The sequence below is a fragment of the Emys orbicularis genome, chromosome 12 (genome assembly GCF_028017835.1).
Source record: "Emys orbicularis isolate rEmyOrb1 chromosome 12, rEmyOrb1.hap1, whole genome shotgun sequence".
Classification (NCBI taxonomy): Eukaryota; Metazoa; Chordata; order Testudines; family Emydidae; genus Emys; species Emys orbicularis.
Window position 1 is genome coordinate 32,307,661 of NC_088694.1, and position 17,959 is coordinate 32,325,619.

The 17,959-nt window shown below is 54.1% G+C and overlaps 1 protein-coding gene across 1 annotated transcript in view; it reads right to left on the reverse strand.

The window, feature by feature from the left end:
* Positions 1 to 7,249: 7,249 nt before the first annotated feature.
* The window catches only part of LOC135886704 (arf-GAP with SH3 domain, ANK repeat and PH domain-containing protein 2-like), a 102,954-nt gene continuing 92,244 nt past the window's right edge, over positions 7,250 to 17,959 (reverse strand). Inside the window, exons 21-28 of the mRNA XM_065414491.1 lie at positions 17,573 to 17,680; positions 16,763 to 16,985; positions 15,973 to 16,149; positions 15,234 to 15,297; positions 14,271 to 14,326; positions 13,059 to 13,204; positions 11,329 to 11,451; positions 7,250 to 7,324 (exon numbers count right to left, since the gene is read on the reverse strand). Of these exons, the coding sequence (XP_065270563.1) occupies positions 7,250 to 7,324; positions 11,329 to 11,451; positions 13,059 to 13,204; positions 14,271 to 14,326; positions 15,234 to 15,297; positions 15,973 to 16,149; positions 16,763 to 16,985; positions 17,573 to 17,680 (972 nt within the window). The remainder of the gene's footprint in view (positions 7,325 to 11,328; positions 11,452 to 13,058; positions 13,205 to 14,270; positions 14,327 to 15,233; positions 15,298 to 15,972; positions 16,150 to 16,762; positions 16,986 to 17,572; positions 17,681 to 17,959) is intronic.

Sequence of the window (17,959 nt, forward strand, 5' to 3'; positions counted from 1 at the left end):
GGTGACAGTGTACGGTGTACGGGTATTATGGTGGCACAGTAGCAAACCCATTGTTAGGCATTTCTTTTTAACAGGAGTGAATGTCACAATTTGTTTTTAGAAGTGTTGCAAAAATAGATATAAACAAAATGTAGTCATTAAAATAGTATATTTGATTTTTCTGTGGTGGACTGGTGCAGGTCAGATTGGTACAAACAGAATACTAAGATTTCAAAAGTGGCCACTTGCAAACTATGTGAATGGGGCATCTCACCATTACTCAGATCCTTTTTGCAAAATCAGTAACATTCTGGGGTGTGCTTGCGTCTTACTCAATATTTCCATATGCTAGTTGGGACCGTGCCATCAAGAAAGCTGTCACATCCTGCCCTTTATGGGTTTTCACGGTTTTACTACTTCCTAAAAACCACACGAAGCCAGTGTATTTGTTTCTCTTTTCAGCAGGGCAGTAGAGGAGACACAATGCTGCTGGGACAGGATTTGCTCAAGTAGAAGATAAGCTGCCCTGTTTCCTGCGTGGGCACTATTCTATTCAGGACTGGTAATGCAAATAACCCTGAGCATGCTAATTGGATTTTCCAAGGTGTAGTAAATAAAGGCACAAGGGGCATATATATATATGAAGGGCCACTGAGACCGGTGGAAAATTTGCTAACAAAACTGTTTTCCACGGAAAATTGGATTTTCAACAAAACAATTTTTTTGAAAGTATCTGCATCCTCTGGAAAATGTAGATATTTTCATGAAAAAACACCACCCCACAAACTGAAAATTGGGAGATGCAGTTGCAGTGCCTCTTAGTTGTAGTTTGGTGCCTTGTCCACATTTTCCTCTATGGTTCAGGCTCACCCAGCTAAACTACATCTCCCATGCTGCACCATGGCCAGGGATTACCATGATTCACTGCCTCGCCTTCCCAAGAGGAAGACCACAGTGCATCATGGGAGACATAATCAAACCCACAATCCAACCTACAAAGGTGACTGGGAGCACAAGCCACCTGAACTCCAGCTCCTATGAGGCATCGCAACAGCATTCCCAAGTCAAATCTTGGTTTTCAGCTGAATTCTTTCCATTTTTGACTGGGTTTTTTTGGTATTTCCATTTCCACTGAAAAATTAAAATTTTCCAAAGAAAATTTAGAAAAAAATGATTGTTCCCTCCATTTTCATTACATTTTCCACATCAAGTCCCATTTTTCAACCGAGTGACAGCTCCAGCCTGAATGCCACCTGTGCAGTCCCTGCTGCCTTCCCTTGTGGGGCTGACGTACCGGCTGTTCATGAAGGCTCAGGCAGCACAACTGCACCATTGCCTTCGGTCACTGTGCATCAGAGCCAGCAAAACAGGTGGGACGAGCCAGATGCACAGATCCACCCTTCCCAGGCTCTGACTGCCGGCAACGCTTACACCCAGCCTTGTCTCAGCCCTGTGTGCGCTGGGCGCTGAGGCTGTCCACAGCCCTGTACAGGGATGCTGGGAACTTGTCAGGAACAGAGGAGGGCAGAGGAGAAGCAGAACTCAGAGGGAAGGGGGCTGTTATTGGGGATTCATAGTTGGGGGGCACCCATGGAAGCCAGCTGCTTCCCAAAGCCCCATCCTGCAACTGCAGTGCAAGAAAGGGTGGCAGCAGCCAGCGTTGGGTGAAACTGCCAGGTCCTGGCACACATCCCAGCTCAAAGGAGAGGAGGCTGACTGTGGTTATGACCCTACCCCCCTCAGACCAATGACACAGTGGTGTGCACTTGGCTTTGGCCAAGGCCTACCCCTCTACCTTCACAGCTTCCCCACCCAGCTCACAGCAGCGTGTGCGCACAGCCCCCCTGCAGGGTGGCAGTTGCTAGCGAGTATGTGAATGGCTTTGGGGCTCATTAGGCAGGGGTGGCTACAGGTCCTTGGTGAGTCCCTTGGATGGCGCACGGTGCTTTGGAGACAGGGTTTCCCCAGCTGAGTAGTGGGATTGTGATAGACATTGGGAAGAGGTGGCATGTGACTCAGGTGTATCCAATGCCAGATACTTAGGGGAGTGGCATAGCCACTTGGCCTCTGTGGCTTCGTTTGCTGTGGGAAAGGATGTAGTGCAGGCTTGTGCCTGCAAACCGGAGCAGGATGGGGTGTGTGTGGGGGGGTCTTTTTTCCTTCTCCCCTTTCTTCTCTCACATATTTTAGCAGTTGAAAGAGGAGTGTGTGAGACTGAGCAGGTTGCAGCTTCTCTTGGAGGGCTAGCAGAGAGGTCCTTTCTGGCAGTGCCTCCCCTACAATCTGTGTGCAGCAGAGCCCATAGCTACAGCAGGGACCCCAGCATCTCTTCTTCACACATGTGCAGCTGAACTCAGCTGTCTACAGGTCTTTGACGGGTGTAAACACCAAGCCAGGAGGGGAGCTAGGAGCAGAACTAGGCATAGAGGGGGGATGTTAATATAGGAAACTCTTAGGTTCGGACTCCAATAATCTCCCTGGCAATGAGATGTACTCATCTGGGGAATGGGCTCTCTAGGAAATGGAGGAAGATGGAGCCACTTGTTTCCTGTGGCTCATTGTACTGGGACACTTCAACAGCTGTGCAGATAACTCCTCCGACACAATGGGCAAACCCTCCTCTCCACCCTGGTCCCACACTGCTGGTTTCTGGAACAGCAAACACAGTCATACCCTAGACTGGACCCTGGGCCTAGACGTGGACATAGAAAACACAAGGAAAGTGCCATCACTTGGCACATTTAAGACTAGACTGGAAAAAGTTGGCAGTGACTCTTGTACCCTAACCCTCAATGGCTGGACTAGATGGGATCCTAGGGGCCTTTTCCACACCAGTTCCCATGAGATGTGGTTTGGTGACCAGGTAGGGGTGGGCTTGGAAAGGAGGCTGGAGAGAGAAACTGGAACACACTCCTTCCTTCTGTGAGACCCAGTAGTGGACAGTCAGTATTTACTGGTGACTGGGTCACACCCCAGAAGCTCATGGCTTCTAGCAAAGGACAGAGCAATACTCTGAATCGTCTCCAGCTCAGAGAGCGCCAGCCCTGCAAGAGAGGCTTGCTAGTGGTGCTGAGTGAGTGCGGGCTATACTCTTGGAGGAGAGGGAGCTGAATCCAGGATGATCCTCAGTTTGGATGCACTTGTTCCCATGGATCCCGGGGCACCCACTTCAACTTCCAAACAGTAGAGTTGGAATACAGGTAATGAAGGTTATTGGCAATAGAGTACAGGTGATGAAGGTTGTCGTGACTGGAGTACAGGTAGTGAAGGGTACGTGCTGTTCAGGAAAGACAGAACTAAAGGCAAAGGAGGTGGAGTAGCATTGTATGTTAATGGTGAGGTAGACTGTAAAGAAATTAGAAGTGATGGAATGGATGAGTCAGTTTGGGTCAAAATCACTTTGGGGGGAGAAAGATAACAAAGGCTCCACTGGGACAGTGCTTGGGGTCTGCTACAGACCCCAGGATACAATTTGAATATGGATAGAGACCTCTTTAATATTTTTAATGAAATAAATACCACTGGGAATTGTGTGATTATGGGAGACTTTAATTTTCCAGCTATAGACTGGAGGACAAGTGGTAGGCCCAGATTTTCCTGGATGTGACAGATGAAAGGTTTCTTCATCGACTGAATCAACAAGCGGTAATGCCATTTTAAATTTAGTATTGGTGAGTAGTGAGGACCTCATAGAAGAACAGGCTGTAGAGAACAATCTTGGTTTGAGTCATGAGCTAATTCAGTTTAAACTGAATGGAAGGAGCAACAAATATAGGTCTGCAACTGGGGTCCTTGATTTCAAAAGAGCTAAATTTAAAAAATTAAGGGAAGTAGTTACAGAAGTGGACTGGACTGAAGAACTCAAGGATCTGAATGTGGAGGAAGCTTGGAATTAATTTAAGTCAAAAGAACAGGAGTACTTGTGGCACCTTAGAGACTAACAAATTTATTAGAGCATAAGCTTTCGTGGGCTACAGCCCACTTCTTCGGATGTTGCAAAACCTATTTGAAGCCTGAATCCCAAGCAAGGGGGAAAAAATTGTAGGGAAGGGTTGCAACAGAATGAACAGGATGAACAAGCATCTCAAACAGGTTAAAAGAAAGCAGAAAGCCTACAAGGAATGGAAGATGGGATGGATCAGCAAGGAAAGCTACCTCTTGGAGGTCAGAAAGTGTAAGGAAAAAATGAGAACTGCAAAAAGCCAAGGAGAGTTGGACCTTGCAAAGGAAATTAACACCAACTGTAAAAGGTTCTATAGCCATATACATAAAAGAAATAAAACAAGGAAAGAAGTGGGACCACTAAGCACTGAGGAAGGAATGGAGATTAAAGATAATCTAGGCATGGCCCAACACCTAAACAAATACTTTGCCTCCGTTTTTAATAAGGGTAATGAAGAGTTTGGGGTAGTGGCACAGTGGCTAATGGGAATGAGGAGACAGAAGTAGAAATCACCACATCCAAGGTGTAAGTCAAATTCAAACAGTTTAATGGGACCAAATCGTGGGGCCTGGACAATCTCCACCCAAGAATATTAAAGAAACTGGCACATGAATTTGCAAGCCAAATAGTAACAATTTTAAAGGAATCCCTAAACTCAGGAGCTGTACCCTATGACTAGAGAATTGCTAATATAGTACCTATTTTTTTAAAAGGGAAAAAAGTGATCCAGGAAACTACAGGCCTGTTAGTTTTACCTCAATTGTATGGAAGGTCTTGGAACAAACTTTGAAAGAGAAAGTAGTTAAGAACATAGAGGTGAACGGTAATTGGGATAAAATACAACATGGTTTTACAAAAGGTAGATCGCACCAGACCAACCTGATCTCCTTCTTTGAGAAGATAACTGATATTTTAGACAAAGGAAATGCATCTAATCTACCTGGATTTCAATAAGGCATTTGATACAGTTTCACATGGAAAATTATTAGTTAAATTGGAGAAGATGGGATTAATATGAGAATTGAAAGGTAAGGAACTGGTTAAAGGGGAGAGTACAATGGGTCATACTGAAAGGTGAACTGTCAGGCTTGAAGGAGGTTACTAGTGGAGTTCCTCAGGGATCAGTCTTGGGACCAATATTATTTAACATTTTCATTAATGACCTTGGCACAAAAAGTGGGAGTGCACCAATAAAACTAGCAGAGGACACAAAGTTGGGAGGTATTGCCAATACGGAGGAGGACCAGAATATCATATAAGAAGATCTGGGTAACCTTGAAAACGGGAATTATAAAAATGGGATGAAATATAATAGTGCAAATGTATGCATTTAGGGACTAACAACAAGAATTTTTGCTATAAGCTGAGGACATATCTGTTAGACTTGACAGAGAAAGAGCTGCGTGTATTGGTTGATCATAGGATGACTATGAACTGTCAATGTGATGTGGCTGTAAAAAAGGCTAATGAAGTCCCATAATGCATCAGGTGAGGTATTTGCAGTAGAGACAGGGAAGTGTTAGCACCATTATACAAGGCACTGGTGAGAACTCTTCTGGAATAGTGTGTGCAATTCTGGTCTCCCATGTTTAAGAAAGATGAATTCAAATTGGAACAGGTGCAAAGAAGTGCTACTAGGAGGATCAGAGGATTGATGCCTTATGAGAGGAGACTCAAAGAGCCTGGCTTGTTTAGCCTAACCAACAGAAGGCTGAGGGGAGATATGTTTGCGCTCTATAAATACATCAGAGGGACAAATACCAGGGAGGGAGAGGAGTTATTTAAGTTAAGGGCTAATGGTGGCACCAGAACAAATGACTATAAACTGGCCATCAACAAATTTAGGCTTCAAGTTAGACAAATGTTTCTAACCAACAGAGGAGTGAAGTTCTGGAACAGCCTTCCAAGGGGAGCAGTGCGGGCAAAAAAATCTAAGTGGTTTTAAGACTGAGCTTGATACATTTATGGAGGGGGTGGGATGATGGGACTGCCTATAAGGGCATGTCGCCGATCTGCGACTGCTAGCAGCAAATAGCTCCAATGGCTGGTGATGGGACACTAAATTATGAGAGTTCTGAGTTACTTCAGAGAATTTTTTCCCAGGTGCCTGGCTGGTGAGTCTTGCCCACATGCTCAGGGTCTAACTGATAGCCATATTTAGGGGTTGGGAATGAATTTTCTCCCAGAGACTCTGGGGTTTTTTGCTTTCCTCTGTAATGTGGGGCACAGGTCACTTGCAGATTTAAACTAGTGTAAATGGAGGTTTCTCTGTGCCTTTAAGTCTTCAAATCATGATTTGAGGATGTCAGTAACTCAGCCAGAGAGGTCTATTACTGGAGTGGGTGGGTGAGGGTCCATGGCCTGTGATGTGCAGGAGGTCAGACTAGATGATCACAATGGTCCCTTCTGGTCTTAATGTCTATGAGCTGTCTCCTGTCACATGCCCCTGTCCACTGGGAACATTGATTGGTGTTTTTCTGTCCCAGCACAGCTCCGCCAGTGATTCCAGTGTGGCAGCTTTAGTGGAAAGAGGGCTCTGAACAGGGCTGGTAAAAATGCCTTAGCCTTAGCTATACTCCAGCTCCCACTAGTAGTAGCATCGGAGCAGAAAAACACTGAGAATTGTTGCCAGCACAGACAGGAACTGGTGCAGTTTCTATGGGTTTGGGTGTCAAAATGGCTGCCAAGGTGAATGACTGGTTCAAATGGGAGAATGGAAAGAAGCCTTTTTTGGGCAGCTCCCTGGCTGGGATAGTGGAAGGGTTTGACTGGAATGGGGCTTGGGGCCTGTTTGAACCTGAGTTAACTCACGTTGATTCGGAGGAGAGTGGATGTTAATCTGGACACTAGGGCTGAGTGTGGAATAGACATCTGTGGTGTGTCTAGAGTGGCAGTTACTATCCAGTTAATCAGCAGTCAGTTATTCCATGTTAAAACAGGCTCCAAACTCTGGTGTCTCTAAACTGGCATTCTCCCAGCTTTGGCCACTCCCAGCCAGCACCATGCAGGAGTGAGTGCCGCACTGCTGTGTGGGAGGCTGCACACTGAACAGTTGGAGCTGAAAGCAGGACTCAAAGACACCCGATAGGGTACCTGATTGCAATTCAGGAGACAGGCAAAGCCCTGACCACTCCAAGCCCCGCTTTGGGCCCCGTGGGCCGAATCACATACTGCAGGCCTGAAAGTGAGAGTGACAAGGTACAAGAGATGAGACAGCACAAGCTCGCCAAGTGTGTTCTCTGCAGGAAGCCTGCTGAAAACAGGGAGTCTGGGGGATCTGCACTTCGAGCAGCTGAGATGTTCCTTCTTCTGTCAGCCATCCAAGTCCTATTCACTCAGCACGTGAACAAATGATGCCGGGAAGACGCCTTTCCTGTGGGGCTGCCCTTCAATCCAGCCGTTCTGTGAAGAGAAAAGCCAGCAAAGGCTTAGTCAGCTATGGCTCTTCCATGGGGTTGGGTAGCCAGTGGAAAGGAACTGACTACAGTAATGACTGCAAGCCATTCCTAAACCAGCCCGGGCAGTGCCCAGCCACTCCAATCTCCACACTAGCCAACTCCCCTGAGAACAAGGCCAGGTTCTGGGCAGGTTACGAGGTTCTCAGCAAGCTTGCATTAGTTACTCTAGTCTTTCCTGAATCACTGAAGGCAGAATGGTATTGTGAGTGGATCTCGAATCCGGGCCCCTGGATCCCCAGGCAGTGCTCAGTCCACAGCCACTACCCAGCAGCTCACCTGAGCCACTGTAGAAGGGAACCAATGAAGCTCTAGCTCACAAAGGGCTCTGCCTCCGAAGCTCCTGATTGGGGGGAATGTCCAGCACCATGGACTGGCTGGGGAGCTCTGTTTAGACCAGAAAGGGACAGGAAGTTGTCTGAGCAACTACAGGAATCCCTGGCTGCTGCTACTACTACTATGGACCCTGCCTGCTTGCATGACTCCTGGTTCCTGCCTTCCTCCCTGTTGCTGTCATCCTTATCCCAGACCCTGGTCTGTTCCCAGTTCCTGCTTTCCTGCCTCACTCCGCATCCCTGCTCCTATGCCCGACCCCGATGCTGACTCCAGCTTCGACCCGTGGCATGGCGCCTGACTCTAGCCACGAGGCCTGACCACCCAGGCCCCAATCATTACAGGAACCAGGGCACTGCCATCCAGGGTTCCAGCTAGGGTTTCCAACTGTCTAATAACACAAACCCAAGCACCCTTGCCCCGCCCCTTCCCCGAGGCCCCGCCCCACTCACTCCATTCCCCCCTCCCTCCGTCGCTTGCTCTCCCCCACCCTCACTCACTTTCAGTGGGCTGGGAGGGGGTGTGGGCTCTGGGCTTGGGCCAAGGGTTTTGGAGTATGGGAGGGGGCTCTGGGCTGAGCCTGGGGCAGAGGGTTGGGGTGCAGGAGGGGGTGCGGGGTGCAAGCTCTGGGAGGAAGTTTGGGTACTGGAGGGGGCTCGGGATTGGGGGTTGGGGTGCGGGCTGGGGCAGGGAATTGGGGTGCAGGACAGGGTGCGGGTGCAGACTCTAGGAGGGAGTTTGGGTGCAGGAGGGGTCTCAGGGCTGGGGCAGGGGATTGGGGTGTGAGAGGGGGTGAGGGGTGTGAGTTCCAGCTGGGGGGTGCTTACCTCGGGCAGCTCCTGGTTGGCAGTGCAACCAGGCTAAGGCAGGCTCCCTGCCTGCCCTGGCCCCACACCGCTCCCGGCAGCAGCCAGCATGTCCCTGTGGCCCCTGCCGGGGCAGGGGTCAGTGTGCGCTGCATGTGCCCCGAGCCCTGACTCCGCAGCTCCCATTGGCCGGGAACTGCGGCCAATGGGAGCTGCGGGGATGGAGCCTGCCTTAGCAGGAGCCACCCGAGGTAAGTGGGGCCAGGGGGCGCCTCACGCTTCCCCCTCCACACACCGCTCCCGGAAGCGGCCGGCACGCCCCCGGGGGGACAGGGGGCTCCGTGCGCTGCCCCTGCCTGCAGGCACTGCCCCCGCAGCTCCCATTGGCCGCAGTTCCTGGTGGGTGCTGGGGAGGGGGGTGCGGTGCTCGGGCGGGGGGAGTCGTGTCCCGGGGGGGCATGGGTGCTGGGCGGGGGTTTGTGGGGCTGGACCAGGCTCCCTACCCAGATCCTGGGAAGTGGCGATCCTAGCTCCCTAGCTCCACATGCTGCCTCTGCTCCGCCCCAAGCCCCGGTTCTGCAACTCCCATGTGGAGCTAGGATCTGAGGGAGAGGAGCCCCCCCCCACCCCCGGTAAACCCTGGCCCCAATCCCAAGCCCTGAGCCCACACCCAAACTCCTTCTGCTGGGGGGCAGAGGGGCCCTGAGACTGCCCCAGCGGCAGCCAGTGGTATCTGAAGTTAGGAATAATGTCTATGCATCTATTACAAATGTGTTTACACCTGGGGAATGCAATCAGTATAGATGGCTGGCTGGGAAGGGCAATTAGGGAGAACAATAGGTCTTAGAAGGTGCTAATCTTCCACCAGGGAGCCTTCCTGGGAAGCCTTCTTGAGGACCCTGCAAACAGCCTCTGAGTCATGGCTGCGGTGGCCCTAGAGGGACATGTGACCAAGTCACCTGGTACTGGACTCCATGATAATACTAGTGTTTTTCCACTGAGCAGGCGTGGGAATCAAACTGGGAGACAAAGGATTCCCGCCATATGCAAAAACTATTTAAGGTAGGGGAGTGACATCACCGTGGTTCATTCTTCACTGACTCCCTGCCCAAGAAAGAGGACTGAACTAGGGGAGAAGGGCTTAATCCAGGCTAGAGGGTTGTCTAGCCTGTGAAAGGAATAACTGGAGTTTTAAGCTGCAAGCAAGGGCAGGTTGCCTTCAAGAATCTCTGCAATCTGCCTAAAACAACATTTAGGGTGAGAATTTGCTGCACATATCCAATTTCTTTAGAATATTAAGTTTAGATTGTGTTTTTGTTTGATTTGCTAGGTAATCTGCTTTGATCTGTTTGCTACCCCTTATAATCACTTAAAATCTATCTTTTGTAGTTAATACATTTGTTTTGTCTAAAGCCAGTGTGTGGAAATCATAACTGTGGGGCAGAAAGCTGTGTATATTCCTCTCCACATAGAGGGCGAATTTCATGAGCTTATGTTGCACAGATCTCTGTGCAGCGCAAGACGGCATAATTTTGGGTTTACCCTCTAGAGGGGGGGTGCACTTGAGTACTGGGCAGTTCCTTAGCTGAGCCTTCCCATGCAGAGCTGATCTCAGCATCTGTGTGAATCTGCAGCTGGGCGTGTCCCTGCCTGTATGTGTGCAGGTAAAGTGCAGTCTGAAGCCTGAGGGAGGGCTTGGCAGGCTGCAGCGCAGTACAGTGTTAAGGGAACCCAGACTGGTGGGTCAGGCGGGCTCAGTGGTACCCCAGTCCCAGGTGGCACCCCGGAGATGGGGGAGAGGGGACCCATCACAATTATTATTTTTTAATAAAATGGTGACATCTGTATTGTTTGTCTTGGAAGAGCCAGCCATAAGTTAGATTTCTAGATGTCCAGTAGAGATGGGACAGGTACAACTGTTCCCAATATTCTAACATTTGCATTTCAAGTTTGTAGCTGGTTAGCGCAACAGCAGAACCTGAAGTGCTGAAGGAGAGTAGGTGTGACAGGAGCAAGCGGATTAACAGGTATCAGTGCAAGAGGCAGAGGGAAGAGAGAGCCAATGAGGGTTTGGGCGAGCACATCGGAGTGGAGAGTGCAGAGGGCTGGGTGCAGAGCTCTGGAGATCAGCAAGACAGGAGTGGGATTGCTCAGCTCTAACCAGGAGACCATGAAAAAAACAGGACAGCGCTCCAGGGGAGGCAAGGGAGGAAGGCAGCTTGGCTAAGATTCTGGGAGCTGTGGCTAGAGAGGGGCTTGGTGTGCAGGTCAAGGGGACATCAGCATGTGTAACCCACACACCTCCTGGGTGTGGTGTTCTGTCCCATCTAGTGGCACCGAGACCACTTAGAGAGAGAGTTAAAATGAGTCTGCGCTACAGCCTTAGTTAAGAGTCAGTTGGCTTTTAGCTCATGCAGTAGAGGCTCATACACTAAGCTCCAGAGACCCCAGGTTCGATCCCGCCCACCAATGATCAGTGTCTATCGGCGTTACAAGTAGGGGCTCGTCCAGGATCTCAACTGGGAAGACTCTGAAGCTTGGGATGCGCTTCCTCAGCTAGGGGAAGTATGTAACCCACACACCTGGGTGTGGTGTTCTGTCCTGTCTAATGGCACCAAGACCACTGAGAGAGAGAGAGAAAATGAGCTGCTCTACAGCTTCAGCTAAGAGCCAGTGGCTTTTAGCTCATGCAGTAGAGGCTCATGCACTAAGCTCCAGAGGTCCCCGGTTTGATCCTGCCCGGGGCTCTGTCGGCACTACACATGTACACTGGAACCTGCAGTGCCGTACTACAGCGTAGGCCGATACTTACCCACCAATTGCAGTCCTCCTCTTCGGCCACAATGATGATCTCCCCCGCACGGAAGGTCAGCTCATCCGCACGGTCAGCCTGACAGTCATACAGGGCTCGGACCCGGAAGAAGCGCGGTTTACTCTGCAAATCAGGAGGGGAGAACACCATCAAGCCTGGATCCCTTTGTCTAATGCGTCCTGCACCATGCTCTTTGGTAGACACAAACACATGCAGCCTGAGCACAGGGGCATTTTGGTCCCCAAGCCCCTGTGCACTCAGGGCAGGAGAGAATCCCCTCCAGGCTCATGGGTGGGGGGCACCAACCAGCATGGGAGCAGGTGAGTGAGGGACATGCCATGGGGCCGCAGGGGATCAGGCTGGGAGAGTGCTGGGGGGAGAGGGGAGGCGAGTGCTGGGTGGCTGTGGGTGCTTTGGGAGCTCTGGGGGGGGGTGGCGAAGGGCTGCAGGGGTCCGGAAGTGGGAGACTGTGTAGTGTGGCTCTGGCAGCTTCCTAACTGCAGTGTTCTTCCATATAATTGCCAACTTTCTAATTTCTGAAAACCGGACCCCTTGCCCCGCCTCTTCCCCCCCAAGGCCCCGGCCCCTGCCCTGCCTCTTCCCCAAGGCCTTGCCTCTTCCCTCGAGGCCCTGCCCCTGCTCCACCTCTTCCCTTGAAGCCCCAGCCCTTGCTGGCTCCTCTCCCCCACCTTCACTCGCTGCTCTACCCTCCCCCCCCTTCCTCATTGCTTGATCCTCACCACCTCTCTCCCCCTGCCCCCACAGCTGGGCTCCCTCTGCTTCTCCCTGGCTGGGACAGGAGCTGCAGCCTCATGCGGACCCTGATGCCTGCCTGCCCATGAGATGCAGTAGGAGGCGGCCCCGGCTGAGCAGGGGCTGGTGTGGGTTGATGGCCCGGCGCCTCTCTCCCTCCTGCAGTAACCGGACTTTTGGTGTCTGGTCAGTAAATCTGACTGGACACTGCTAGGTCCCCTTTTCGACCGGACTTTACAGTTGAAAACCGGACACCTGGAAACCCTATCATCTTTCTGGAGACAGCAAGTCCTGTGTCCTTGTTTATTTGCTGCCCTGTGGGCCTTTGGGGGAGAGGGGGGCTTGTGTGGAGCTCTCCTGGGGGCAGGGAGCCTGGGGGAAGGGTTGGTGCTAGGAAGGGAGAGGTGGGAGAGTGAGACAGAGGCTCTGGCCTCCACAGGGCCCCAGCGACAGGGCACCCCCAGGAGGCTGAGGGCCTGATCTGCAGCATGCAGTCTTCACCTTGCACTGTGTGTACCTTCCCCCCACGCACACGCCTGCGTCTGCCCGGGCAGAGGAGCTGACACGTCCCCGGGGACGCACGCTCACCCACTCTGCATGTGCTTTCAGGGGAAGGGAGGAGGCAAGATATACAGGGACCCCAGTCCCTCCCTTCAGAAATCAGGCCCTGTGGAACTGCTGGCCGCAGGGCAGCCTGCTCCGGCTGTGTGGGGATGAGAGGGATGCGCACCTAGGGACTTGGGCTAGCCTCTGCTGCCCATGGTGTTTTGTGAATGCCCCTGCAGGGGGAGGACTCCATGCCGGCAATCAGCTCCTGCCATTTCCACGTGGCTCTGCTGCCCTCCGAGCCCTGTCCATGCCTGGGGTGCCAGCAGGGCAGCGCTGGAGTTAGAAGGGGGGCACGTTTGCCAACATTACAACCAAATACGGAGAGAAAAGGGGGATCTGAGCGCGACATCCCAGACCAGAGCACCTACCAGGCCGTCCCTCCTTGGGATCGGGGGCGGCACGTCCTGTGCTGGGCCAGGGCCTCCACCTGGGTCTTGTGAGGGCCACGGCAGCCCACGGCTTCTTCCTTTGCTGGGGCTGGCCTCACAGAGCGTCTCCACTGTCTCCAGGGCAGCTAGGACACCAGCAGAACAGTCACCAATTCCCTCTCTTCACAGGCAATCAGCACCACTCACAGGGCAGCACAGGGCGCTCAGCTCCCTGCCCCCAGGAGAGCACACTGTGCCAGCCGAGCTCCCTCACTACCCTGGGCAGCTGGCTGGGCAAAGGAGGGAGACAGGAGAACAGCTGGGCTGGGGCAAGATGGCAGAGGGCAGTGGGGCTAGGGTTAGACGGCAGAGAGCTGGGCAAGGGGAGGGATGGCAGAGGGGCTAGGGGAGAGGTACAGTGGCGGAGGGGTGGGGCAGTGGAGGGTGGCAGTGCTGGGCAAGGGGAGGGATAGCAGAGGGGTTGGGGGAGAGGTACAGTGGCGGAGGGGTGGGGCAGTGGAGGTGGCAGTGCTAGGCGAGGGGAGGGATGGCGGAGGGGCTGGGGGAGAGGTACAGTGGCGGAGGGGTGGGGCAGTGGAGGTGGCAGTGCTGGGCGAGGGGAGGGATGGCAGAGGGGTTGGGGGAAAGGTACAGTGGCGGAGGGGTGGGGCAGTGGAGGTGGCAGTGCTGGGCGAGGGGAGGGATGGCAGAGGGGTTGGGGGAGAGGTACAGTGGCGGAGGGGTGGGGCAATGGAGGTGGCAGTGCTGGGCGAGGGGAGGAATGGTGGAGGGGCTGGGGGAGAGGTACAGTGGCGGAGGGGTGGGGCAGTGGAGGTGGCAGTGCTGGGCGAGGGGAGGGATGGTGGAGGGGCTGGGGGAGAGGTACAGTGGCGGAGGGGTGGGGCAGTGGAGGGTGGCAGTGCTGGGCGAGGGGAGGGATGGTGGAGGGGCTGGGGGAGAGGTACAGTGGCGGAGGGGTGGGGCAGTGGAGGGTGGCAGTGCTGGGCGAGGGGAGGGATGGTGGAGGGGCTGGGGGAGGGGTGAGATGACAAAGGGTGGTGGAGGGGGTTGGAGAGGGATGGGATGGTGGCGGGCAGCTGGGCTAGGCGGGCAGTGCCTCCAAAGTGAGGGGTGCAAGGGCAGGAAGCTGGGCCCGATGTGGCAGGCCGCGGGTAGGTTCTGGTAGCCAAGCAGGGCTCAGGTCGTCCTTACCAAGCTGTGTCGTGTCCTTGGTGGCGGAGTGGCTGGTGCCCTGGCGGGATCCGGTGCTGAGGGAAGCCGCAGAGAAGGGCTGGTCACTCAGACAGGACGAGGATGGGTGGGGTGCAGAATGGGGCCCCAGGTACCCTGCGCTCCTGAAGCGCGTATCGGTGGGCAGCAGATTTCAGGTGGGCCCCAGGGCTCTATGGGATTCCCTTGCTGGCTGTTGACTGCCAGCCAGCCCGACTGGCAGGCAGAGCCACAGAGGAGTATGACACTAGCTGGGTTATGGGCTTGGCCCGGGGTCTTTCTCCAGTGGTGGAGGCAGCCCCTCCAGGAGCCCCGCCGCATCCAGCCGTGCTGCAGCTTCCATGGAGGGCAGCCTGGGGCTCCTGCCATGGGGAAGGGGACAGGAGGTGAGAGGGCAAAGCCTCACCCACACCTCGCCATAATGCCACGGCCACCACCCCTCCCGCGGGAAGGGGCCATCGCACAGGGCAGCTGGCCAGACACGTCCATGCCAGGGCACTGGGACATGGTATTTAGCAACAGCAGCACGTGGCACCCAGAGCCATCACCAAGGGTCCCAGTCCTGGGACAGCGGCCCTGGGAGACAATGGCTGCAGACGGCAGCGTCCCCCTGTCCCCCTCTCCCCTCCCCCCACCTGTTTCAGGGCCTCCTGTTGGGTGCGAGGCACAATCAGGACACTCACCTCCCCCGAACACTGACAAGCCCCCAGCTGTGCAGGGAGCTCCCAGAGAGCCCCAGGTTACCCTGCCCCACAGAGAGGCCTTCTGCCCAGGGAGCTCTCCCCTGTGATCCCCAGAGGCCCTGCATAGCTCGTCCCAGGTTCATGGGGCTTGTAGCCAAGTGGCGTGACTAGGCTCCAGCTCTCTCAGCTTCATGTGAACTCAGGCCGAGGCTAAAGGGTGCCAGGGCCTTGCCCCTCAGTGAGCTCAGCCATGGGGAGTTACCTCAGTCTCCTGGGAGGGTCTCCTGCTGCAGAATGGCCTTTGGGAGGTGAGGAGGATCCAGAATCTGACCGGGAGAAGAGAAATGGCCTGAGCAATGGAGAAGCAGGTGGTGTGTTGCCCGTGGGTGGTGCCTTCTCGGCAGCTGCTGACCCACTGCGGATGGGCAATGCACACATCCAAGCCATGCCCCACCCCCACTCAGCACTGGGGACACCCTCCCGGGCACGGGGCAAGCGTTCAGCTACTGCCGTAGCACCCCTAAGAGCTGAGCCTGGCCCAGAGCTGGGAGCGATGTACTATGCCAGCCAGGACGGCCAGGGATTTCCAGGTGCAGATGCTTTGCACTGGGATCACATGCGGCTCCGAGGTTCAGTACGTTCCCCCATGCCCCACAGGCCTGGCCAAGGAGCCTCAGATCCCCAGGGAAGGGAACAATCCGGGGTGAAGGGCTGGCGCAGGGTTAGTCCCTGGCAGCTGCACGGTTCAGTCCGCTGCCGTCTGGGGATCCTCTCCATCCCTGTGCTCTCTGGCCTTCGGGGGGGTGCATCTCCCAGGATTCAACTGGAAGGGCCAGACCCTGCAATCCCAGGGAGCTGGACATGCCCACCAGGCCAGGACTGACAGGAACGGTGTCTACCTCGGGCAGGGATGGATCCAAGGGCAACGGAGACAGAGCGAGTGTCCTCAGCTCCCCAAGCTTCTTCCCCACAGAGCCCCATCCTGCTGGCCAGTCCCTTACCTGGAGCCAGGCTGCTTTGGCTGGGCTGCGTGGGGCTGAGCGGCACCCAGGGCACAGGCTCTGATGAGGTTCGTCTGTGCTTGATGCTCAGAGGTAGCGACAGGATCCTCCTGACTCCGGGGTCCACAGCACTGGCCAGCAGGCTGGGAGGAGGAGCGGGCGGGGGCACGTTGGGAGCTACACAAAATCAACAGCAAGTCTGGCAGTGAGAGGAGAGCAGAGGGAGAGGGAGGGGGACACGTACAGGGTGGGGGCTACTGACAGCTTCGGTGGAAAGGGCCTCAGCTGATGTACATCAGAGTAGCTACATGGACATTAACATAGCAGGGCTGATTTACACCCGCTGAGAATCTGGCCTGAGATGGACAAAAACTTAGAGGGGCTGATACTGAATTGCATGGATAGCTACTAATGCTGCCCCTTGTACCTGGGGGGCTGCCCCGCCTCAGCCCCTGAGAGGTCACCGCCCTCCGTACATGGAGATTCACTGAAGACATTTCCTCACAGACATTTGCTGCAGGCGGATTGGTCTGGGCCTGGCTGCTTTGACAACGCTTGCCCTAGGCCTTGGCCCAGTGGTGGTCAGCCCCGGGGTTGGGGCAGGGAGCTGCAGGGATGGGGCATTGTCAGTGGGGCCAACAGGACAATGAACTGCCAATTTTGCCTAGGATAAGAAGGAAGGGCATCGCTATTGTTTGAAATCTGTCCAGCCGGACTCCCCTGCTCTGGGGCTGGCCCTACCCCACAAACCCCACTGCTGCGGCAGGGCTACCATGAAGGAAAGTCTCACCTCGGTTTACACTGCGTGGTGGAAGAGGCGGCACACATGAAGCAGAGCCAGGAGCTGCTGGTATGTGGGAGTGAGGGTGTGCATAGATGTCATGCAATTTCCCCTGGGGGGCTGGAATTGCACCCTTTGAAAGCCCTGCTGCATTTCCCCATGGCTGGGAGGCAGTGGCAGGTGAATGGTAGCAGCTCTGAGGGCGGAGAATGCGCTCCTTCGGGGAACCCAACTGAAAAGAAGAGACAGGCGTGTTGTTTATGTGGAGCTGTGAACTGATGAAGACTTTTGGTCACTGCAACCTGGGCTGGATTCAATTCAGCAAGCTTCAGCTGAAAAGCTCTTTCACCCTCAACTGCCAAGTTCCCCGAGCACATGATACATGCATGTGTCGTGCCAATTTCTAAGCAGGCAGACGGACGGACGAAAGAGTTCCACGCCCGGTAAATTACTGTAACAATAATAAGGCAGGTGATAAACAGCAAACAGCATGGCTGCAGCAAATCCCATTCCAGCCCAGTTTCAGCTCCTGCGTTGATGGCACAACATGGAAGAGAAAATGGGTGCCGTATTTTTGCTCATCTTCAGTGAAGCATCCAATACAGTTCCACATGATAACCTCGAAGGGAAATGAGGCAGGATCAGAGGCAGCTGCAATAAGGTGGACAGGCAAGATCTGCACACGCAGCCCTGGTTAATGGCTCAGTGATGGGAAGAGGTGCTGAGCCAGGTCTGTGCTGCGTCCATACCAGTCAATATATATGTGGGCAAGAACCTCGGCTTGTAGCTGGGGACAGCTGTAGTGTGCTGGGATCTCACCTTCTCATCCAGATCATCGTCGCTCTCATACATGTCATCCTGGCCCAGCCGCCACTCATATTCCACATGAACACGCATGTTGAACTGATTGTTTTGAGCCTGCAGCAGCTGGAACACAGAGGAATCAGGCTCAGGTCAAACTCTCTCCTATACCCACCTACAGTGCTCTGCATCAAGGCTGAAAGTGGAGTGAGCAGCCCAGGGTCACAGAGACAGGTCCTGGGGGAAGACACACCTCAGTCTGAAGCAATGGTTTCCAGCTGGTAAGCATGGTGCCCAGGCTGCCCCACCTCTACCTGGGGACTTTCCTACAACCTTCCTCCTCTTCCCAGGACACTGCTGTTTGCATTGGAGCCCTAACACATGGCCCTGGGCAGCACAAAAGCA